The sequence below is a fragment of the Caretta caretta genome, chromosome 5 (assembly GCF_965140235.1).
Source record: "Caretta caretta isolate rCarCar2 chromosome 5, rCarCar1.hap1, whole genome shotgun sequence".
Lineage (NCBI taxonomy): Eukaryota > Metazoa > Chordata > Testudines > Cheloniidae > Caretta > Caretta caretta.
In genome coordinates this window covers 131096405-131121283 of record NC_134210.1, presented here as the reverse complement: position 1 = coordinate 131121283, position 24879 = coordinate 131096405, and the positions used below count along the sequence as shown (strand labels likewise).

The following is a 24879-nucleotide window of genomic DNA, read 5'->3' as shown; positions in this document are numbered from 1 at the left end:
GCTATTACCAGCAGGATAGAAAGAAAAAAGAAAAAAAAACCCTTTTGTAGTGATAATCAAGGTGGGCCATTTCCAGCAGTTGACAAGAACGCGTGAGGAACAGTGGGGTGGGGTGGGGGGAGAATAAACATGGGGTAATAGTTTTACTTTGTGTAATGACACATCCACTCCCAGTCTTTATTCAAGCTTAATGTAATGGTGTACAGTTTGCAAATTAATTCCAATTCAGCAGTCATAGAATCATAGAATATCAGAGTTGGAAGTGACCTTAGGGAGGTCATCTAGTCCAACCCCCTGCTCAAAGCAGGACCAATCCGCAATTTTTGCCCCAGATCCCAAATGGCCCCCTCAAGCATTGAACTCACAACCCTGAACCCCCCCCCCTGCTCTCCTGCTGGTAATAGCTCATCTTAAGTGATTACTCTCCTTACAGTGTGTATGATAACACCCATTTTTTCATGTTCTGTGTGTATATAAATCTCCTCACTGTATTTTCCACTGAATGCATCCGATGAAGTGAGCTGTAGCTCACGAAAGCTTATGCTCAAATAAATTTGTTAGTCTCTAAGGTGCCACAAATACTCCTTTTCTTTTATTTATAGTATGTGACAATGATTTGGATGCTTTTTCTGCCTACTTGAATACAATCTGTCTAAAACAAAACAAATTGTGTTCATTTACATGTTCTTTCTTTACTTGTATTCCGATGAAATACTAGTCTTTCAGCTTTCTGGGATTCGGCTGGAGACAGGGCTATGAGACTCTCTCTTTCAGGAGAGGAAAAGAATCAGGTTGAGTGATGCTGTCTCCAAACTTTGGTTTCTGCTTCAGCGAGGAGAGAATTAGCAAAGGCTTTCCTCCTATATATACTTTTCTTGCAGGGCTAAGGCTTGGAAAGACCATCCCCTCCAGTTTCTCTGTATAGGTGTAAAAGTGAAAGGACAGAGCCAGAGAGGGCTGCACACTCTTCTGCTTCTGTTTCTCATACAAAGGCTCCACTTGCCTTTAGTGGGAGTTACTGGGCTGTAGGAAATTCTATTTTTCTTCTTCTTTTGTGGGATGGGGCAAAACAGGACACTCTGCATGTTTCACTAGGGAGGGTGTACTACAAAGACTGGCAATCCTGATTAGAGCTCAGCAGATAGCAGCCAAAAAGAGCTACCGTTTGCTCAAAACCCAGGCCATTTTCAGCTATGTGCAAAGAAGAAAGCCCCAAAAGTTGTGGAAAACATATGCAGGGCTTCAGACCACCATGGACCTGGCAACTTTGTGTCCCAGGACATTTTGTTTTGTAGAGCAGGCAACAGGAAAGACAACCTTTTATGCATGTACATTACTTGTATTGATTTTTTTACCTGTCAGAAATCCTTGTGGAAAAAAGAAACCAGAGATCCAGAACGACTTCGGTTGACCCCTTCTGAGCCAGGACTAAAATCAGAACATTTTAGTGGATGTTATTTATGAAGTTTCACATTTCCTATTTTACTGCATAGTCTCATTAAATTAAGGGCCGTATTCAACTTGCTGTAAATTGGCACAATCTCACTGACTTCAACTGCACCCACATAGGAGAGCTGAGTTTGGTCCCAAGATCGAAACCCTATTCCACAAGATTCAAGTCATGTACGGTTGATTTTATACTTCATTGTGGTATAGGAAAAAGGATCTTATATAACAGACATGTCCATTTTACCAGCACTTTACACTTATAAAGTACGCATGCTACGGCTGACTCCTACAGTGGTTATCATTAAAATCTTGTCAAACTGCCTTAAGAAATAAATAATGTATCATAGTATTTGTACTGTTTCTTAGATGTTCCCTGTGGCAAACAGAGAGAAATACAGGGAACACTGCAAACACTGAATTAACCACATCTGTTTATCTAGGGCAAAATGGACAGTGACCAATGTATCTCCATAACAGGTTGCCCCAAGTCCCCTGATCCTAACACCCCTTGACTTTGCAGTCGAATCAGAGATAAGCCTAAGCCAAAACATTTGGATCCAGATCTCAAAGCTCCCAAAGTGGTAATTACAGAATTCCAGAACACGGCCAATAGGCATGCTACATCCTAGTGGGCGTGGGCACACTACAAGGAGCATGGTGAACACTAAAGTGGAAAAAGTGGTATTTCTACACTAATGGCAGGGAGGGGCACATCTCAAAAGGAAAAAACTCCAGAGGTTAGGTCTGCAAAGCAACCACAATCTCAAATGCTTGTCCAGTTCCTAGCCAAACCTTTTGAAGATCCATCATGTAATCCTCTCACGGCCCACTGATCACCTCTGAAGAGACTTTGAAAATGGGATGTTTGAAGGTGGAAGGAGTTGTGGGAAGGGAAAGCTAAGGGCTGTGAGGGGGGAGGGATAGCTCAGTGGTTTGAGCACTGGCCTGCTAAACCCAGGGTTGTGACTTCAATCCTTGAGGGGGCCATTTAGGGATCTGGGGCAAAAATTGGGGATTGGTCCTGCTTTGAGCAGGGGGTTGGACTAGATGACCTCCTGAGGTCCCTTCCAACCCTGATATTCTATGAACCTACAGGCATTGGTAATGCCTGCAGTACCAGTGAGTCCGTGCTGGTACTAGTAATAGCGACAAACTTATGGTGGAGATCCGGAACCGTTAATAAATATCAGTACGTGTCTTACTGAAGGGGAAGGGAAATGGAAAACCTACCATGACTGGCATGGCTATCAGTCCCAGATGGGGCATGATCTCACCCACCGTGGCACAAAGGAAAATGCTGAGATAGCTTAATTGTGGGGAGTGCAAGTAGCTCCTTTTCAAGAGAGTAGCAAAGAGCAGCTCCCCAATTCACGCCTCCCAGTGCCCTGATGGCATTATGCCTTTCCTATGAAGCACAATGGCATTTGTGACTGAAGGCAGATTGAAACCATGTCTCTAGAAATGGATAAGGCCAGTATTTGGATCTGGGTTACTCTTGCCCCTTTATCCAGGATTTCCGAGAGCGCTACATGTTGTACAGGTTTCATTTTAAAATTCTGGGGAGAGGATTAAGTGGGAAGTTTGGGTACATTAGGTTTGGACCAAGCTCCCCTTTCAAGCTTCTGGCATGACCAAATTCAGTCCTTGAGCAAGGACCTAGCACACTACCTCATCATAAGGCAATTTACTTACATCTACAAAGGTTGTCCTTAGTACAAGGTCTTTTACCCATCCTCCTAATGGCTTCAGAGAAGGGTATGCTGCATTGGCCCAGAGTGTGGGAACTTGGTTGTTAAGAAAACTGTTGTATACTTTTTCCATCTCTTCCGACATCACCACAAAACCAGCAATAGCTTTGTTGAGGGTTTCTAAGGAGCTCTAAAAAATAAAAAATGTTATAGTGTACCAAACCATAAACACCTTTACTGAAGCTGAATTTTTGCAATGGCTGTTATGGGAGTTGTGGATCCCATTAACTTCATCTAAAATAACACTCACGGCCTTTAAATGCAGCTGTGTGGACACGATAATAAACATTTGAATCAATTTAACGGAATACTGAGAACTGCCAAGTAAAAATCTGGGCTGCATGGGAAACTAAGTGCCTGATCATGATCACCTCCTGCATAGCCATGAACATTCTCAAGTCCCAGTCAGAGTTGGCCATTGAGAGAACAGGAAGTCTCATTGATATAGTGGCCTGTCACACGACCCCTGTGGGTGGGTCTCAGATTCTGTGTTTTCTCTGGGATCGCTGAGTTTACAGAACTGTCAGAGACAGGAAAGCAGTGCAGAAGAAGAGACAGTATCTCTCTCCTCTACCCACCTTCCTGAACTCTGGCTGCTGAGGAATGGAAACAATGGTTATTTTAATTGGCTGGAATATTTTTAAATAATTTTAGATAGGTTTTGCTGCAAAAATAAAGGATAGTTTGAATAAAATAATGTATACAGTGACTTTTGGCACTGTACGCCTCCCTCCCCACACAATCAGATTGTGGATTTTCATATGATTTACGGTCACAAACCACTAGCCTGAACCTTTTATTTTCCTTGTACTCTGGTCAAACGTTTTTCCACCCAACATTAGTACTGTTTAAAGAATACTCTCTTCTACAACGTTTTGACAGCAAGAGTAAGCATAATTCCTTGCACCTATAACAATCTGTGCAGCCCTTCTTAGGTAAGGAGTTTAAATAATTTCTCCAGATGCTAATGATGAAATCCACCTAGCAAAACTACTAAGTGGAAAAGTATGCAATGGTTGAAACATTTAAACAAGTGATCCCACACCATAACAGAAACAGCTATTTAGGGCTAGATTATTCGTTACAGAAACCTTGGTCCCTCCTCTTCGCTGCCTGTGGCACATAACAGCCTAGTCTCCTGTGGGCTGACATACTTTTGTCTCATTACCAGTTGCTGGTGACCTGTGATATGCAGGAGGTCAGCTGTGATGAGCTAGTGGTCCCTTCTGGCCTTAAACACTATGACTCTATACACAGCCATGTCTAGTCAGTTTCACTAGGGAGGAAGGGAGGAATTTACTACTCCTCTTTAAGGGGTGTAGAATACTCGCCCTCTTGCAGCCAGCCAGCTTTGTCTGCTCCTTCACCTGCTGTGGGAGGAACATCTCAGGAAGAGCCCCTGCAGGAGTTGTGATTGTGGGTAACCCTTAGATGCACTGCACCACGAAGGGGAGGGAGCCCTTACACCCCCACAGCGCACAGGGCAGGGGTACAATCTAGCTATAGAGCTTCCGGTAACACTGCCACCCAATGTAAAACGATTCAATTAAGTGTCATACTCTTAACAAGTCAAGCAGATTGTTGAACCGATCCACTTCTTGTCCAAGTACAGTAGTTAAAGAGTCCACACGTCCCTTGTCATCCTTGACAAAAAGGCTTTCTGAAGCAGTGTCTATCTCCAGTTTTCCTGCAATAGAAACCTTTTTTTATCAGTCAGGAAGATCTGGTGTCACTACAGTGAGGGAAGAAGGAGAGGAACAATGTTATCCCTCGATTGGAAAACTGCCAGTTTCCTTCCTGATGAGCTGTCTCCAAGTTCACTTCTGCTGGGGAGCTCCTAAGGGACTGGCGGGAAATAACCCCCGTTTGCTCCCACCCAATTTTTGGAGTAGCTGCAGAGTTGCTCTGTGTTTGCTACAGCAACCTCGGGTCTTGAGTCACCTCCACCATGCCCACCTTCCCTCACACAGGGAGACTGAGCAATGGATAAGGCTATGGTTTTCTCATGGAGGTCGCGGAATCCATGACTTCCAAAGACCCCCGTGACCTCAGCCCGGGAGCGGCAGGGAGCTGTAAGGTACCCCTGTCGTCTGAGGCAGCGGGCCCCCAAGCTCTCAACTGCCATGGGCAGTGGAGGTACCCACGGGAGCTGTAGGCAGAGGGGGTACCCCACAGCTCCCGGCTGCTGCAGTGGGACGGGGGACCCCCACTGCCACCGCAGGGCAGGGGGATCCCCGCAGCTCCCTGCTGCTGCTGCAGGGCAGGGGGACCCCCGCAGCTCCCCAGTCACCACCATAGGATGGGGGACCCCTGTTGCTCCCCACTGCTGCTGCAGGGAAGGGGGAACCCCACAGCTCCCCAGCCGCTACTGCGGGGCAGGGGGACACCGGCAGCTCCCCATTGCGGTAGTGGCAGGGGGATTCCCATAATGCTCCCCGCTGCTGGTGAGGGGGCAGGGGGACCCTGGAGCTCTGAGGTCCTACAGGTGGTGGGGCACCCCAGAGCTCCCAGCCACCCCGCAGCTGCCCAGTCCCATCCATTTTGTCATTGATATTTTTAGTAAAAGTCAGGGACAGGTCACAGGCTTCCGTGAATTTTTCTTTATTGCCCGTGATCTGTCCACGACTTTTACTAAAAATATCCATGACAAAAATCTTAGCCTTAGTGATGGATCATTGAGTGGTGCACCCACCAGTCCCACTTCCCTTCTGAATCCCTTCTGGGTAACGATGTGCAGGGAAGCCTGGGTAGAGCTATGATCTGTGTCCCACAGGGATGCAAAATCTTCCATGTAGCAGAGAGGCAGCAGGACCCAGTGCCCTCCGTACCCTCACAGGAGGGGCAGGATTTGTCCCTAACAATATACATGTTTGGACAAGAAAGCCCAGAGACTCAGCTGGTACAAATCAGCTGAACTGAAGTCAATGGAGTGGTGCCAATTACCCCCAGTTGAAGATTTGGCCTCTTGTTGTTAGAGTAAATTTGATTCTTCTCATGGTGCTGCTGTTTAAAATGCAGAACTGTGAGCATGAAAACAGTTCACCAAATACAGAGTGTACAAACAACATTTTCCCTTGAAAATAAAATGTACACTTTAGTGAGAAAAATTTCCAAAACATATGTTTGAAAATCAAGAAGTTCCACCCCTCTCCAAAGAGAAACCATTAAACCATTTGACATTAAAAACATATTGAAACACATTCTTTTTAAAATGGGAACAAATTAAACATCTTCACAATGATTACGGAGCAGAGAATTTCAGTGATATTTCGCTAGCTGGGGCAAGAGTTTAGAAAAAAACACCACATGCAGATAATTGCACCTGACGTGTTTGCATATTAACAGCACAGTGGTGCATAATTTAAAAAACTGTAATTATTGTACAAGGATTTAACAGTCACAACTGTTTAGAAAATCTTATGTTCTGATAAACTAATTGGTATGACAGGATATCATAGCAACAAGATTCAGCCTTTGTTCCGCTAAGGGAATCTTCATTGTTTTCTGGTGAACAGTTTTAATGACACATTCATAGAATCATAAAATATCAGGGTTGGAAGAGACCTCAGGAGGTCATCTAGTCCAACCCCCTGCTCAAAAGCAGGACCAATCCCCAATTAAATCATCCCAGCCAGGGCTTTGTCAAGCCTGACCTTAAAAACTTCTAAGGAAGGAGATTCTACCACCTCCCAAGATAACGCATTCCAGTGTTTCACCCTCCTAGTGAAAAAGTTTTTCCTAATATCCAACCTAAACCTCCCCCACTGCAACTTGAGACCATTACTCCTTGTCCTGTCCTCTTCTACCACTGAGAATAGTCTAGAACCACCTCTCAGGTAGTTGAAAGCAGCTATCAAATCCCCCCTCATTCTTCTCTTCTGCAGACTAAACAATCCCAGTTCCCTCAGCCTCTCCTCATAACTCATGTGTTCCAGACCCCTAATCATTTTTGTTGCCCTCCGCTGGACTCTTTCCAATTTATCCACATCCTGCTTGTAGTGTGGGGCCCAAAACTGGACACAGTACTCCAGATGAGTCCTCACCAATGTCGAATAGATGGGGACGATCACGTCCCTCGATCTGCTCGCTATGCCCCTACTTATACAGCCCAAAATGCCATTGGCCTTCTTGGCAACAAGGGCACACTGCTGACTCATATCCAGCTTCTCGTCCACTGTCACCCCTAGGTCCTTTTCCTCAGAACTGCTGCCTAGCCATTCGGTCCCTAGTCTGTAGCTGTGCATTGGGTTCTTCCGTCGTAAGTGCAGGACCCTGCACTTGTCCTTATTGAACCTCATCAGATTTCTTTTGGCCCAATCCTCCAATTTGTCTAGGTCACTCTGTATCCTATCCCTGCCCTCCAGCGTATCTACCACTCCTCCCAGTTTAGTATCATCCGCAAATTTGCTGAGAGTGCAATCCACACCATCCTCCAGATCATTTATGAAGATATTAAACAAAACCGGCCCCAGGACCGACCCCTGGGGCACTCCACTTGACACCGGCTGCCAACTAGACGTAGAGCCATTGATCATTACCCGTTGAGCCCAACAATCTAGCCAACTTTCTACCCACCTTATAGTGCATTCATCCAGCCTATACTTCTTTAACTTGCTGACAAGAATACTGTGGGAGACCGTGTCAAAAGCTTTGCTAAAGTCAAGAAACAATACATCCATTGCTTTCCCTTCATTCACAGAACCAGTAATCTCATCATAGAAGGTGATTAGATTAGTCAGGCATGACCTTCCCTTGGTGAATCCATGCTGACTGTTCCTGATCACTTTCCTCTCCTCTAAGTGCTTCAGGATTGATTCTTTGAGGACCTGCTCCATGATTTTTCCAGGGACTGAGGTGAGGCTGACTGGCCTGTAGTTCCCAGGATCCTCCTTCTTCCCTTTTTTAAAGATTGGCACTACATTCCCCTAGCTCTTAGGCACATTATTTTATGGAAGGATCTCTTAACACTGCATTTATATGCAATAGCTAAATCTCACAACATAATTTATGCCCTCACACTGCAATCAGAATCACATGGTAGGACCCTTCTGCCTATTTGGAATCCCACTGCAGTTAATGGGGTTCTGTGTATGCATAAGAGCCTGGCAGCATGGACTCCCATTGACTTCCTCAGGATTTTCTGTAAGGGTAAATGATGACTCGCTGTGCAGGTTTGATTGCTGAACTGGGGCCTTTAGTTGCACATCTTAAACTTCCTGTCCCAATGTGCAGAGGCTCCCCTTTGTTCTCCACTGCGCAGGTTGTTAGTGCCAGTTAAGCTTGCCCCTCTTCTTGAATAGGTGCTGGAGGGAAGATATTTAAGAGTGGCTGTTTAGAAAATGGAAAAGGGAGAATGCCTTTGGGAAGGCAGGTCTCTACAGCCAGGTCATACAGCACTGGGTTTAGCCCCAAGCTGAGAATATTTTCTGTTTTTGTTCTCATTTTATAGGCCGTCCTCTCACACTCATGAATAAACATTAAGGAAGAGATCTTTTTGACTAAGAAAAATCAGGAAAACACGTAAGCATGTGCTTTACTTTAAAGCACGTACTTAAAGTCCATTAACTTTTACAGGATTTAAGCACCTGAATCACCACCCTTCTCTGGGGATGTCTTCCCCACTGTGTCTATATTCCAGACACAACTAGCAGGATATGCCATACTGGATCAGACCACTGGTCTCTCTCTGCTCTATCTAGTCAAATATCCTGTCTCCAGTAATGGCCAGTATCAGATGCTTTAAAGGAAGGCATAAACCATTATCACTATGCAATAACATAGCTATGATGACAGTGTAGTCTTAACCCCACACAGCTGTTGATAGTTTTACATTCTGAAGCATAAAAGTTGTTATCCTCTATAAATGTATATTCTAGCTAGTGTAAATCTGGATATTTTGATTATCCATACAAAATGTTTTGAATTCTAGTATGTTTTCTGTCTCAGTAAACACTTTGGGGCATGATTTTCAAAGGCACAAATGATTGTTAGGTGCCTAACCATGCCTTGTCCCTGTGAAAATCTCCCCCATATGAAGCAAGTGCTATAGGTTAATTATGAATTGTTGGTTTTTTCCCCTTTTATCATTTAAAGTACAGTATATTTTTGATCCATTTTAACAAGTTCTGTTTACATGTAGTTACATGTATGTTTATTGTTTCAGTGTGGAGATACATTCATGTCTGATACCACCATATACCTCCAGTGATAACACTTTTCCTAGATAAGGAATTAAGCAAAAGGTTCTTTATCAACAAACAAAAAAAACCAAACAAACAAACATATTTTTCCCAAATACCATTATATATATGCAGTAATACTGACAAAAACACATTAACACCACTATCCTACCAGACAGTTTTGTCAAGATAGTGCTAGCAAGCTCTTGAACAATTTCATCATTGCTTTTTCCTGATCCTTGTGCAGTTGATCTTGGCTGAACCTCAAGTATTGTTGTGATTAAAGTGCTAGTCTCTTTACGCTGCAAAGAGAAAAACAGAAAAGCCGTGTACCTTTAAAAATTTGCCATCACAAGTTATTACTTAAATATTTTAATCTCTCTCTTGTTTTTTTTTTTAGGTGTTTATATTCAGAACCAATTACTTCCAAGGAAAATTTTATCATTTGTTCATGATATTTTCATTCTTGAATTTACTTGAAAATGTAATTGAAATCTGTAAATAGAACTTTGCTCTGTTTTTAGGTGGCTTTTTTGACCAGCTATTGTTACCATAAGAAATAAGTCCCCATGATCATTGAGTGTGTTATATATTTATTATAATGGGTATCATTTTTCTCAACCTCTCTCTTATAAAATGCATCCATTCCACTGCACTGAATTCCAGACCTTTGATGCTGCTGGAATTCAGTATAAACATTTAAAATTAGATAAAAAAGATTTGTTAATATTTTCCCCACTGACTTATCTAAAAGTAACATTAATTTTTGCTGCTTTCTACAGAAAAGTGTGAAATGGGCATTTTTTTCTCAGGATGTTTCTAAATTAGTTCATTAAACTTACTGCAGTATATACTGAATGAGACTATAAAGTTAAGGGAGTTGAGTTAAAATTTTAATGTTTTTAATTATCTTAGTATTGGAAGTTATAAAATCCCTGCTTCAAACCCCTAGGACCAAAGTTTATTAGATAATGTGTAGTTTATCTTCTGGTTTTTTATGTGGTATGACAGTCTTTTGCTTTTATGGTGCTGGGCCGTAAGCTTATTGCTACATTAGTCTAGTTTTTAGAATTAATATTATACTACAAGCAAAAGTGGATGTTTTTCTAATTCAGTGCTTATGACACACAAAAGATATTGCTTTTCAATGGTGTATTATGTGTGGAAGAGAGAGTGTGTAGTTGAGATTTTCAAAGCAGTCTAGGGGACTTAGACACTTAACTTCCACTAAATTAATGAAAGATCATTATGTTATAGTAGCATCTTGAAGCTACCCAACAAGATCAAAGCCCTATTGTGGTAGGTGCTGTACATACACATCATAAGAGACAGTCTCTCTCCTGGAAAGCTCTTAAATTAAATAGATAATTCTAAGGGTGGGAGAAAGGAAGTATCACTATCCCCATTTTACAGATAGGGAACAAAGACACACAGAGTTTAAGTGACTTGCCTAAGGCCACCAATTCTTTGGTGGAGCCAGAAACTGAACCCAGATCACTTGAGTCCCACCCATCTGTGTCTAAATCCCCCAGTCTGCTTTCAAAATCTCAACCACATTATCTAGCTATTTTTAATGAGTGTTTGTATGTGTGTAATGCTGTTTTTCCTAGACTACTATGAGGGTGGTATTTAAGGATTCTGGAAGATTGTTTGGGTCCCTCCAGGGAAAATGCATAAATATAATAAATTAATAAATATAAACGTGTGTGTTCTGAACAGGTTGTCAGTATTCCTTCACATCTCTAATCCGTCTAATCAGGAATTATAATGTCCCATGAGAAGAGGCTGATTTGTGTAAAACTAAGGATAGAATCAATGTCAATAAACAACTGTCCAGCATAAATCATGGTGCACTTCATTAAAACGCAGCTTGACAGGAAACTGGTTAAAGAAAACATTCGGGAGTTACATATGGGAAAAAATAAATCTAATGATTAGGGTGGATTGCCTAGCAATTCCTGCTTGTTATTTCTGCTTAACAAACTATAATTATTAAATCAAATTCTCCCTTTAAGCTACATAGTATAATTCATTTAATATCATTAATTTAGAACATGTATTTAAGAAAAGCCTACAAACCTGGAAAGCCAAATTGGCGTTCTCATGCATTCCAAATATTTCTGGGTCGTCGATCAAAGGAAAATGTTCAATATAGTCTTTATAATCTTGCAAACTATCAGCCATAGGGGCAAAATATATACCTATTACAGAAATGCACATACAGATTCCACATTAAAATGTTTTATTGTGAAATAAATGAGCAAAAATGTATGGAAATGTCAAAATGTATATATTGTATATTATTAGTGAAAAACTTAAATTATTGAAAGCACATTCAAAGAAGTAAAGGAATTCACCACGTAAACAACAAAACATCTATACGAATATGCTTTAAAATACATTTGGATGGTAACATTTTTCATTATGAGTGACAGGCATATATCAGATTCTGACACTATAAAATTGTTAGAGGCAGAATTTTACAAAGGTAGGGCCAAAAGTCTCACATTTTCATGTTTTGCATTAGCGTGTCTTAGCATTTCAGAGGAACTAGAACTTTCGAAGCAAACAGGTTATATTCTGGAACAGAAAAACAACTGGATATTTGTTGCCTGAGGAAACAATGTAAAAACAGGAGCAGGATATGGGATGTTGCTTGTTATATCCCATAGACAGAACAAACTTTATTTAAAATAAAAAGAAACAAACGGCTTTCACAGGCTTGACTGCTGAGCTGAAGTGGCAACTCACACTGGTATAGTGAGCCCCAGGTTAGTTCCTGACTGGCCTTCCAACTCTCTGGTGGGTCATTACAGTGCTTTTCCTCTTTGGAGGCTTCTAGCTACTCAGCAACTTACACAACTAGGGCTAACTACTCATAACTAATTGCCATCTGTTAACAGCGTAACTACCAGGCCTGGAAGAAGGAAAGACTGGTGTGGCTGAGATGATAAGTGCTGGACTGAAGTAAGTGCAATCTGTCACTGGCCTGTGATGGCTATTCAAGAAACTGAAATTAAATTCTCTTCTCTGCTCCCCCTGTTCTTCCAGGGAAATACATATAAAGGGACATGAATAAATGGCATTAAGGGTATTGAAGTTGTGTGTGTAGGACAGAGCAGAGGAGGGTCCAGTGGTCAGGGCACAAGCCTCAGACTTTGGAGATCTGGGCCCAAGTCCTTGCTCCACCACAGAGTTGCTGTGTGACCTTGGGCAAGTCACGTGCGCTCTGTGTACCTCTGTTCCCTATCTGTACAATGGGGATCATAGCACTGCCCTGTCTCTTAGGGGTTCTGGGAAGATAGGTACATTAACGATTGCCAGGCATTCAGAGGCTACCATGATGGGTGCCATACAAGTACCAAAAATAGATACAGAAATGGTGAAGTGGGTTCTGGTGAGTCACTGAGACAGGTGGTTCACTGCCTCACACTGATAACAAGGGAGGTGGAAGAGCCTTTCTGGGGAGGGGGTGAGTGCCGCAGTCCTGAAAAAAGGAATCTTAGGAGTAGCCCAGCTCAAGGAGGAGAAATCCAAACTTGATGGGCTTGACTCTCCATTGCACTGTGCCTTGTGTAGTCATTTGCAACAGTGCAAAGGGGGTATAAAATGCTCCCAAATTAGTGAGAAATGTCCCTCTGATCATCTCTTAGTTTGACACTCTGACCACATATTTCAGGCAGAGAATGCTGACAATGTGCAGTGCTTGTAGCAGTGGGATCCACCTCAAACACCTGTTGAGCATGGTGCTATGCAGCTTTTCAATATTTAATGGGAAGCAAGAGAGCTCCCCTTCTCCCTGAAGATGGCCAGAGTAAAAAGATTTAGCACCATCAGCAGGATACATTGGGAGTTATAAACCCTACAGCAATACTGGAATCTTCCTGGTTGTGCTAAACTTTTAGCCCCCCTAAGTCCTTTAACGGGGCCAGTTCTGGTAAGGACTTTAAAGTACAGCTCTAATCAGAGAAGTGGCTCTGTAAAAATAGCAGTGGAGTTCAAGGCTTGTCATCTCTCTGGCATTTCCAGATCAGATATGCTCAGGTCCCAAGTAAAAATACGTTTTTTTTCCTAATCTGCTATTCCTGCCATTCACCCTGGAATATGCAAGTCAAGATAGGTTCTCACACACAATTACCCAGCATAAAGGTTCTGCAGGCCAAATTCTGCCCTCAATTACACATGCACAAGCTCTTTGTCTTTAGATTATGCCCTTGATGACACCTGGGCAACCCTATTGTCTTCAGTGGGTTTGCTCAACTGTAATTTATTGGATTTTAGCAAACAAGTCTGTTGATGTGCAAGAAGGATTAGATACAATCCAGTTCTCTCTTTCTTAGAGAGAAAGGGGGGTAGCATCATCCACTAGATATGGCACTAGACAGGAAGTCAGTAGACTTGGGTTCTATTTCCAGTGCTGCCATTGGCTCACTATGTGACCATGAGCCACTTATGAGTTCCTATTTGGGGCGCCATATTTTAAAAAGTGTTTAGATTAAGATGAGCCCTTTTGAGAACTGTGGGAACCAAGTGGACTGAGCACTTTTGCAAATCTCACCCTTAACCTCTCTGTGCTTCGGTTTCCCCATCTGTAAAATGGAGATAATAATGTTTATTCATCTTTGCAATGTGTTCTAAGATCTATAAGTTAGAATTGACAATTATTACCATTAATTGTGTTGGCTCAGCAGTGCTAACTGAAGTATATAATACAAGCAAAAATAGTTTTGTCACTAAATTCAGCAGATATAACTATATTCTATTGTGGGACTAATTTCCCTTTCATTTACACTGGAGTAAATCATGAGTAACTCCATGGATGTCAATGGGGCTAGTGTAGTGTAAAAATAGTGTGAGAAGAGAATCAGGTGCAAGGATGAGAGTAAGAAGTTAACAGTTTACATAGTGACTTTTCACAGAAGACCCACATTCTACGGAGTCCCTGAAAATCTTAGGAAGTCCACAACAGACCTCAAGGTTCACAGGTTCTCAAATACTGCAAAATTTGGGCCAAAAGCTTCTTTTTGGAAAATATACTTCTGAGTCAGAGACTTCTGTCTGTGGAAATGGAAGGAGATACACTACCAATAATGTCCTCTGTGGGGCAAGAGACATTTTTCTCAATAAAAAACTAGGGAGACTTTAACTAAGCTTGTTATCCAGTTCTTAGACACACAGAGAGAACCAGACCCCATTGACTGATGCAAGATCCATCACAGAAAGACCAGAATTTTTCTACAACACAAATACAGAATTAAATACACAAAATCATAAAAAAATGTGATAGACAAACAGTTTGCATTAACCTAAATGGAAATCCTCTACAATTCTAATTGTATTTACCTGATTTGGAGTATTTGTAATCATATTCTAATGTTTCAGGAGAAAAAAACCTCTTTAAGACTGTACGCAGGCACCTCTGATCCCAGGTGTCTGTAACTCGCCCTCCATATGTAATTTCACCTGAAACAGTGTTTGATTTTTACAGATTACAATGTCATATAACAATTCACATATTAAAAAGCTTTTACTTTTTAAAATTTTAACATTCATCTTTCCTAGAATCCAGGATAGCATGATTTTTGTGCATCACTTTAATGGAAATAAGAGTGTTTAACTGTCAGAAAGATTTTTTTTTTACTCATTAAAGTGATTGATAAAATCTGACACTGCAATACATCTAAGTCAACTAATAAAAAATGTCAGATTTTCAAACAAGTTGCACACACAATTATGTGCCTAATTTGAGCATGTAATTACTGCAGCTGTATATGTAAACTAGCAAGAGATATAAAGGGTAACAAGAAAACATTCTACAAATACATTAGAAGCAAGAGGAAGACCAAGGACAGGGTAGGTCTGTTACTCAATGGAGGGGAAGGGGAATAATAACAGAAAATGTGGACATCGGAGAGGTGCGTAATGACTTCTTTGTTTCGGTTTTCACCAAGAAGGTTGGTGGTGATTGGACATCTAACAGTGAATGCCAGTGAAAATGAGGTAGGATCAGAAGAGACTAAAATAGGGAAAGAACAAGTTAAAAATTACTTGGACAAATTAGATGTCTTCAAGTCACCAGGGCCTGATGAAATGCATCCTAGAATACTAAAGGACCTGACTGAGGAGATATCTGAGCCATGAGCAAATATCTTTGAAAAGTCATGGAAGACAGGAGAGATTCCAGAATACTGGAAAAGGTCAAATATAGTGTCAATCTATAAAAAGGGAAATAAGGACAACCTGGGCAATTACAGACCAGTCAGCTTAGCTTCTGTACCCAGAAAGATAATGGAGCAAATAATTAAGCAATCAATTTGTAAACATCTAGAAGATAATAAGGTGATAAGTAACAGTCAACATGGATTTGTCAAGAACAAATCATGTCAAACCAACCTGATATCTTTCTTTGACAGGGTAGCAAGCCTTGTGGATGGGGGGGAAGCAGTAGATGTGGTATATCTTGACTTTAGTAAGCTTTTGATACTGTCTCTCATGACCTTCTCATAAACAAACTAGGGAAATGCAACCTAGATGCAGCTACCGTAAGGTGGGTGAAAAACTGGTTGGAAAACCGTTCCCAGAGAGTAGTTATCAGTGGTTCACAGTCATGCTGGAAGGGCATAATGAGTGGGGTCCTGCAGGGATCAGTACTGGGTCCGGTTCTGTTCAATATCTTCATCAATGATTTAGATAATGGCATAGAGAGTACACTTACAAAGTTTGTGGACAATACCAAGCTGGGAGGGGTTGCAAGTCCTTTGGAGGATAGGATTATAATTCAAAATGATCTGGACAAATTGGAGAAATGGTCTTAAGTATATAGGATGAAATTCAACAAGGACAAATTCAAAGTACTCCATTTAGGAAGGAACAATCAGTTGCACACAAAATGGGAAATGACTGCCTAGGAATGAGTACAGTGGGAAGGGATCTGGGGGTCATAGTGGACCACAAGCTAAATAAGAGTCAACAATAATGCTGTTGCAAAAAAAGCAAACATCCTTCTGGGATGTATTAGCAGGAGTGTTGTAAGCAAGACATGAGAAGTAATTCTTCCTCTCTACTCCGCACTGATTTGGCCTCAACTGGAATACTGTGACCAGTTCTGGGCGTCATATTTCAGGAAGGATGTTGACAAATTGGAGAGAGTCCAGAGAAGAGCGACAAAAATGATTAAAGGTCTGGAAAACATGACCTATGAGGGAAGATTGAAAAAGTTGGGTTTGTTTAGTCTGAAAAGGAGAAGACTGAAGGGGACATGAAAACAGTTTTCAGGTATGTAAAATGTTGTTACAAGGAGGAGGAAGAAAAATTGTTTTTCTTAACCTCTGAGGATAGGACAAGAAGCAATGTGCTTAAATTGCAGCAAGGGAGGCTTAGGTTAGACATTAGGAAAAACTTCCTAACTGTCAGGGTGGTTAAGCACTGGAATAAATTGCCTAGGGAGATTGTAGAATCTCTATAACTGGAGATTTTTAAGAGCAGGTTAGACAAACACCTGTCAGAAATGGTCTAGATAATACTTAGTCCTGCCATGAGATGACCTCTCGAGGTTCCTTCTAGTTCTATGATTCTATGTAAACTGGGTAGCTGCATCTCATGTGCCTAATTAACCATCTGCATGCACAGTCACTCAATTTGCTGTGTAACTGGAGTAACTGCATATGCAAAATACACATACAATGGTACACACAATTTTCATGATCCATTTTGAATCGGGAAACTCTGGCCCTTAATGTGGTAACAGAAAATGTGTTGTCTGACGATCTCCTTTCTGGGACTGACTTCTGCCCTAATCTCAGACATTTGAATGGCAGCTCAGACTTGTTCATGGAGCTAGATGGCTGGGACACTACACTCACACCATCTTAGTACTTTCAAAGCTATACAGAAACACTGCCTTCTATATATAATCTCATTAGAGTAATATATTCAACAGTATCTAACTACATACAGGGATCTGAAAAGAGGCCATCATAGGGAGACCAAAAGAACTTTCACGTTGTGGGGCAAATTAGGGGAGGAGTCATTAGGCAGAGCTGGCGCTAGGCATAAGCAGACTAAGCAATTGCTTAGGGCCCTAAGCAGCTCAAGGGGGTCTCCTATTAATTATTAGTATGTGTTGAGCATGGGTGAAGGGCCCACAAAAATATTCCTGCTTATGGCCCCCTATGGGCTTGCATTGGCACTGTAATCAATATTCCATCCTGCAACCTGGCCTTTACCTTAAATTGTACTTGTGGCACTTTAGAGACTGTAACAAACTATCTGAGCATAAGCTTTCGTGATGATGATCATTTCGTGGATGAAGTGAGCTGTAGCTCACGAAAGCTTGTGCTCAAATAAATTTGTTAGTCTCTAAGGTTCCACAAGTACTCCTTTTCTTTTTTAGAGAATTTACAGTAGTTTTAATCTTCAGCTTGACAAAACACAGAACAGAATAATGGGACCTATTTTTCATTTACATTGGAAAAGCATTTTTTGCTGTATAGTACAGGTAACTAATGGGAAAAATGTAAAACTAGGCAAAGAGAATGAGGAGTCCTTGTGGCACCTTAGAAACTAACACATTTATTTGGGCATAGGCTTTCATGGGCTAAACCCAAATAAATTTGTTATTCTCTAAGGTGCCACAAGGACTCCTCGTTGTTTTTGCTGATACAGACTAACATGGCTACCACTCTGAAACTAGGCAAAGAGAGACGCTTAACTGTTATATTCACATACCTATCTTGTGAAGTAACTACTATAAAAGCAATTCTAACACTGTGGAATACTACAACCAAATTACAGGGTTTGTGATAAAGGAAATATTAAGTAAAAAATTATAAACCACCATGAAATAGATATGTGAAAAGCATTTTCACATTTCAGGGGTAATCTAGAAGGACATCTTAGAATAAGGGATCAGATATGTTTTGCCTAAACCACTGTGAATATGTTTATTTTTTTTTACTGTACTCTTTGGAAGACGGTTTTTATTCCTTCATAAATCACTTTAATTATTTTTATCATAAAACTACCATTTTTGTTTCCTGTCTAACTAATTATGCAAACTAAAATCTACTTAGCAGAGCTAAGCAGCAAAGCAAAGAGGAACATTACTGAAATTGTGAAGAAAAATTACCTTAAATTCTTGCTGTCAAAACCCAGAAATTATAATAATCTCTATTCTTGGGTCAGTGCTGACTGCATGGTACCAGTAGAGAATGCAATGAGCTCGGAGTTCCAAGCTGTTTTACTTTCAGAAGGAAGTGCCTACCCATTACTATTTTACTCCAGTTTTACACTGTTGTTACTGCACTGAAATCAATGTAGTTACACTCAGAAGCTGGAGTTACATTGTGATGAATCAGGCCTCTGTGTGTTCCTGAAAAGATTTTTTAAAGTATAAAGAAATGCTTTTGAACAAAGGCTTTGGTTTGCTATCCTATACAATGGTGATTACTAATGGTTAGATTAGCTTTATCAGTCTCTCCACAGTTGCTGAAGAATTTTTAAATCACTTATATTTGACTCTGTAAAGTGAGAGCTGACAATTTTCTTTTCTTCTTGCTCAAGGAGTAAACTAGATATAATCTGCATGATGATTATCTTGTTGCTATGGGTAATTAAGCAGCTGTTTGGATATTGCCACTTTGATATCAGGTTTCCATTGGAGGGGTCATAACTTGATGCTCCTACGTGTCCACAATAGCTCTGAATGCTGAGATTTATATGCTCGGGTCATCAAGTTAGAAGGCTGCTAATTTTCTCCAGTCAGGAGATCCTTCCAAACAGAAACTTTGCAGGATGGACATAGCTTAGGACTTTTCAAAACCACACAGGTCTTTGCTGTTTGGCCTATGCCCTTGATGCCAGTCTGTTAGATAGCATTTGAATGGGTATGTCTAACCTGGAGCTGGAGGTGTAATTTCCACCTCAGGGAGACATACCCATGCTAGCTCTGATCGAGCTGGTATGCTAAAAATAGAAGTGTGGATGTAGCAGCACAAGCAGAGGGATTGGCGAGGGTACCTAGGGTTTTAGACTAAACCATACGCAGGACAGCTAGCCCATCCCGATGCTCACACTGTTGTGTCTACACTTCTATTTTTAGTGCACTAACTCAATCAGAGCTAGCGTGGCTATGACCACCCAAGACAGAAATTACACTGCCCATTCCAGTGTAGACATGCACTTAGCTAGTGCCTTACCCTGATTCCAACTTTAAAATGCCATAAAAGGTGAAGATTGATTACAGAACCCATATAATTGTATTGACTTCAGTAGGATTCCACGGTTATAAGTAAAAGCATAATATGGCCCTATACAAATAATCAACTTAGACCTGCTAAGTTGTTGCACGTAGCTATATAGCTTAGTAATGTCTTGTGTTTATTGAGGAATGCTAGAAGTAGATAACTGCTAATACTGGAGCTGTTAAAATAAAATATCTGAGCACTGTACCTGTTATGTAAGTTAGGGCATCCCAGGGTATCTTTCCTTCTTGGCAGTAAAGATTTAGGTTCAGTAAGCCACATTCTCTATCGCTGTCATTAAATTCATAGCAGATGTTCCACCCAAGAGGTCCAAACTTTTTCCTCTCCTTGAATATTAAATTAAAAGCAAAACTGAGTAAAATTAGTTTGTTCAGGATGCTCAGAGCAATTGTACTGTTAATTCATAGATTCATAGATATTAAGGTCAGAGGGGACCATTATGATCATCTAGTCTGACCTCCTGCACAACGCAGACCACAGAATCTCACCCACCCACTTCTGCGAAAAACCTCTCACCTATGTCTGAGCTACTGAAGTCCTCAAATCATGATTTAAAGTCTTCCAGGTGTCTTGGGCTGTCATAGTGTGTCTTCATGGAGCAGAGAATCCTCCAGCAAGTGACCCGTGCCCCATGCTACAGAGGGGGGTGAAAAACCTCCAGGGCTCTTCCAATCTGCCCTGGAGGAAAATTCCTTCCTGACCCCAAATATGGCGATCAGCTAAACCCTGAGCATATGGGCAAGATTCACCAGCCAGATACCCAGGAAAGAATTTTCTGTAGTAACTCAGATCCCATCCCATCTAACATCCCATCACAGGGCCTATTTACCATGAATATTTAAAGATCAATTAATTGCCAAAATCATGTTATCCCATCATACCATCTCCTCCATAAACTTATCGAGTCTAATCTTAAAGCCAGATAGGTCTTTTGCCCCCACTGCTTCCCTTGGAAGGCTATTCCAAAACTTCACTCCTCTGATGGTTAGAAACCTTCGTCTAATTTCAAGTCTAAACTTCCCAATGACCAGTTTATATCCACTTGTTCTTCTGTCCACATTGGTACTGAGCTTAAATAATTCCTCTCCCTCTCCGTTATTTAACCCTCTGATATATTTATAGATAGCAATCATATCTTAATGTGGCGTTGTCTTCTGATAGCAATTTCAAATTTTGTAACAGAAATGATAAAGTGATAGATTAGCACAGACCTTAGCAAGGGGCAATGTGTAAGCTTTTTTGCCCCATGACTAAGGCTAAGATTTTGTCAAGGATATTTTTAGTAAAAGTTACAGACAGGTCACGGGCAACAATGAAAAAGTCACAGAAACCCGTGACCTACCCCTGATTTTTATTAAAAATATCCCTGACAAAATGGGGAGCCGGTGGGCTGGGAGCTTCAGGGGCCCCCACCACCCATGGGGTCTCGGAATTCCAGGGCCCCCTTCTGCTGACAGCTCTGAGCTGCGGGGGTCCTCCCTACCTCCTGTGGCAGCTGGGGATCCTTCAGCTCCCAGCCGGTGCTGGCTGAAGTCACAGAGGTCTTTGGAAGTCACAGATTCTGATTTAATTGGGGATCGGTCCTGCTTTGAGCAGGGGGTTGGACTAGATGACCTCCTGAGGTCCCTTCCAACCCTGATATTCTATGATTCTATGATTCTCCACTACTAAATGGCAGCCTTACCCATGAGTAGCACCTGAAGGCACTGGTCCTCAGGGACACTCCCCCCAAGTCATATTTTCCTCCTGGCTCTTGGGACAGGAGAGGGTAGTAATTTCAAGTTGTCTTATGCCATGAGCACATTGCAACTCCCCCCCAGCAACGGGTCAGCTGAACTTTCGTTCTATCCATTCCCCAACCCTTACTGTACAATTAAAAGTAAAGTATTAGCTTTTGGTCACTTAGGAGATAAATCTCCCTATTAGAGATGAGAAAGGTTGTCTCAAAATTCAACCTATCTTCTAGTCTTACATGTCTAATCTTACAGCTCTCCATCTGCCCAGTTCATGTAATTCCAAATATTGCATTATTTTTCAAAATAAATAATTCCGTGATTTTTTCTTGAAGTGAGATGAATGCAACATTCATGAATAATCTGACAGCAGCAACCTAGTACGCTAAGCAAGGATAACATTGCGAACCAGCTGAGCGGCTAACAGCACAGAGGCTAACAGAGGGAGTTTGCCTGGGAGCTGTCTGAGAGGAGGTACACTAAGGGCTGCATTAAGGAGGCTGTGTTGGTGAGTATCTGAGTGTCTGTTGTGGGGACAGTTTGACCGTGTGCTTGATTGGTTGTTTGAAAAGTGTGAATTGGGAGTGCTTTGTTCCAGGTGAGCCTTGAGTGGGCCTGACTGTTATAAAAAGCCGGTCAGCTGCGAACCAGCTGAATGGCGAACAGCAGAGAGGCTAACAGAGGGAGTTTGCCTGGGGAGAGCCCACTGAGGTTTACATCTTGCCGGCTTCTCTGAGTAGTCACTACAACTCCCGAGGAAGCTCATAGAAGGAAGGTAATATGGATGGGGGGTGTTCAGCTGTTGTGACCTGCACTGGATGTGCCATGTTTGTCTTTCTTCCACAGAACAGAAGCGACTTTGTCTGTACAAAGTGCAAGCTGGTCTCCATACTGGAAGAGAATGTTCAAGCTCTGGAGGAACAATTATTGACCCTGCGTTGCATAAGAGAAACTGAAGATTTCCTCGACAGATGTCAGGATATGCTTCTACGGACACAATGTTCTGAAGATTCAGAGCAGGCTGCGCAGCAGGGACAGGAGGACGGTGAAGAAATTTGGCAGCATGTGACCTCCAGAAGAAGAAAGGGGAGTGTCCATGTACCAGCAATGCAGATACAGGTAAGGAACCGTTTTCATGTTCTCTCCACAGGTACTAATGCGGAGAGTGGACTAGATGATACATCTGAGGGAAGGGAACAGAAGGAGACCTCGCCAATTGGAAGACATGAGATGCACTGTCCTAGAGATGGGGGTTTCATGACCACCGCTCCCAAGAGAAGGAGGCGGGTAGTGGTGGTCAGGGACTCTCTCCTCAGGGGGACTGAGTCATCTATCTGCCACCCCGACTGGTAAAACCGAGAAGTCTGCTGCTTGCCAGGAACTAGGATTCACGATGTGACGGAGAGACTGCCGAGACTCATCAAGCCCTCGGATCGCTACCCCTTCCTGCTTCTCCATGTGGGCACCAATGATACTGCCAAGAATGACCTTGAGCAGATCACTGCGGACTACGTGGCTCTGGGAAGAAGGCTAAAGGAGTTTGAAGCACAAGTGGTTTCTTGTCCATCCTCCCCGTGGAAGGAAATGGCCTGGGTAGAGACCGTCGAATCGTGGAAGCCAACGAATGGCTATGCAGGTGGTGACAGAGAGAAGGCTTTGGATTCTTTGACCATGGGACGGTGTTCCAAGAAGGAGAAGTTCTGGCAGAAACGGGCTCCACCTAACAAAGAGAGGGAAGAGCATCTTTACAAGCAGGCTGGCTAATCTAGTGAGGAGGGCTTTAAACTAGGTTCGCTGGGGGAAGGAGACCAAAGCCCTAAGGTAAGTGGGGAAGTGGGATACTGGGAGGAAGCATGAGAAGGAGAGCATGCTTTCTTCCGGCAGCTCACGGAAGCTACTGGATCGCATGCCCTGATTCTCATGGGTGACTTTAATTTTCCTGATATCTGCTGGGAGAGCAATACAGCGGTGCATAGACAATCCAGGAAGTTTTTGGAAAGCGTAGGGGACAATTTCCTGGCGCAAGTGCTCGAGGAGCCAACTAGGGGGGGCGCTTTTCTTGACCTGCTGCTCACAAACCGGGTAGAATTAGTGGGGGAAGCAAAAGTGGATGGGAATCTGGGGGGCAGTGACCATGAGTTGGTTGAGTTCAGGATCCTGACACAGGGAAGAAAGGTAAGCAGCAGGATACGGACCCTGGACTTCAGGAAAGCAGACTTCGACTCCCTCAGGGAACGGATGGCCAGGATCCCCTGGGGGACTAACTTGAAGGGGAAAGGAGTCCAGGAGAGCTGGCTGTATTTCAAGGAATCCCTGTTGAGGTTACAGGGACAAACCATCCCGATGAGTCGAAAGAATAGTAAATATGGCAGGCGACCAGCTTGGCTTAATGGTGAAATCTTAGCGGATCTTAAACATAAAAAAGAAGCTTACAAGAAGTGGAAGGTTGGACATATGACCAGGGAAGAGTATAAAAATATTGCTCGGGCATGTAGGAATGTTATCAGGAGGGCCAAATCGCACCTGGAGCTGCAGCTAGCCAGAGATGTCAAGAGTAACAAGAAGGGTTTCTTCAGGTATGTTGGCAACAAGAAGAAAGCCAAGGAATGTGTGGGCCCCTTACAGAATGAGGGAGGCAAACTAGTGACAGAGGATGTGGAAAAAGCTAATGTACTCAATGCTTTTTTTGCCTCTGTCTTCACTAACAAGGTCAGCTCCCAGACTGCTACGCTGGGCATCACAAAATGGGGAAGAGATGGCCAGCCCTCTGTGGAGATAGAGGTGGTTAGGGACTTTTTAGAAAAGCTGGACGTGCACAAGTCCATGGGGCCGGACGAGTTGCATCCGAGAGTGCTGAAGGAACTGGCGGCTGTGATTGCAGAGCCATTGGCCATTATCTTTGAAAACTCGTGGCGAACCGGGGAAGTCCCGGATGACTGGAAAAAGGCTAATGTAGTGCCAATCTTTAAAAAAGGGAAGAAGGAGGATCCTGGGAACTACAGGCCAGTCAGCCTCACTTCAGTCCCTGGAAAAATCATGGAGCAGGTCCTCAAAGAATCAATCCTGAAGCACTTGCATGAGAGGAAAGTGATCAGGAACAGCCAGCATGGATTCACCAAGGGAAGGTCATGCCTGACTAATCTAATCGCCTTCTATGATGAGATTACTGGTTCTGTGGATGAAGGGAAAGCAGTGGATGTATTGTTTCTTGACTTTAGCAAAGCTTTTGACACAGTCTCCCACAGTATTCTTGTCAGCAAGTTGAGGAAGTATGGGCTGGATGAATGCACTACAAGGTGGGTAGAAAGCTGGCTAGATTGTCGGGCTCAACGGGTAGTGATCAATGGCTCCATGTCTAGTTGGCAGCCGGTATCAAGTGGAGTGCCCCAAGGGTCGGTCCTGGGGCCGGTTTTGTTCAATATCTTCATAAATGATCTGGAGGATGGTGTGGATTGCACTCTCAGCAAATTTGCGGATGATACTAAACTGGGAGGAGTGGTAGATACAC

At 42.5% G+C, this 24879-nt stretch overlaps 1 protein-coding gene across 4 annotated transcripts in view; it reads right to left on the bottom strand.

The window, feature by feature from the left end:
- The window catches only part of DNAH6 (dynein axonemal heavy chain 6), a 192412-nt gene that overhangs the window by 5093 nt on the left and 162440 nt on the right, over window positions 1–24879 (bottom strand). For all 4 annotated transcript variants that reach the window (XM_075128900.1, XM_075128899.1, XM_075128901.1 and 1 more), the window contains 7 exons: window positions 19826–19964; window positions 14720–14839; window positions 11456–11577; window positions 9549–9678; window positions 4757–4884; window positions 3142–3327; window positions 1356–1428 (listed from right to left, as the gene is read on the bottom strand). In XM_075128900.1, the coding sequence (XP_074985001.1) occupies window positions 1356–1428; window positions 3142–3327; window positions 4757–4884; window positions 9549–9678; window positions 11456–11577; window positions 14720–14839; window positions 19826–19964 (898 nt within the window). The remainder of the gene's footprint in view (window positions 1–1355; window positions 1429–3141; window positions 3328–4756; window positions 4885–9548; window positions 9679–11455; window positions 11578–14719; window positions 14840–19825; window positions 19965–24879) is intronic.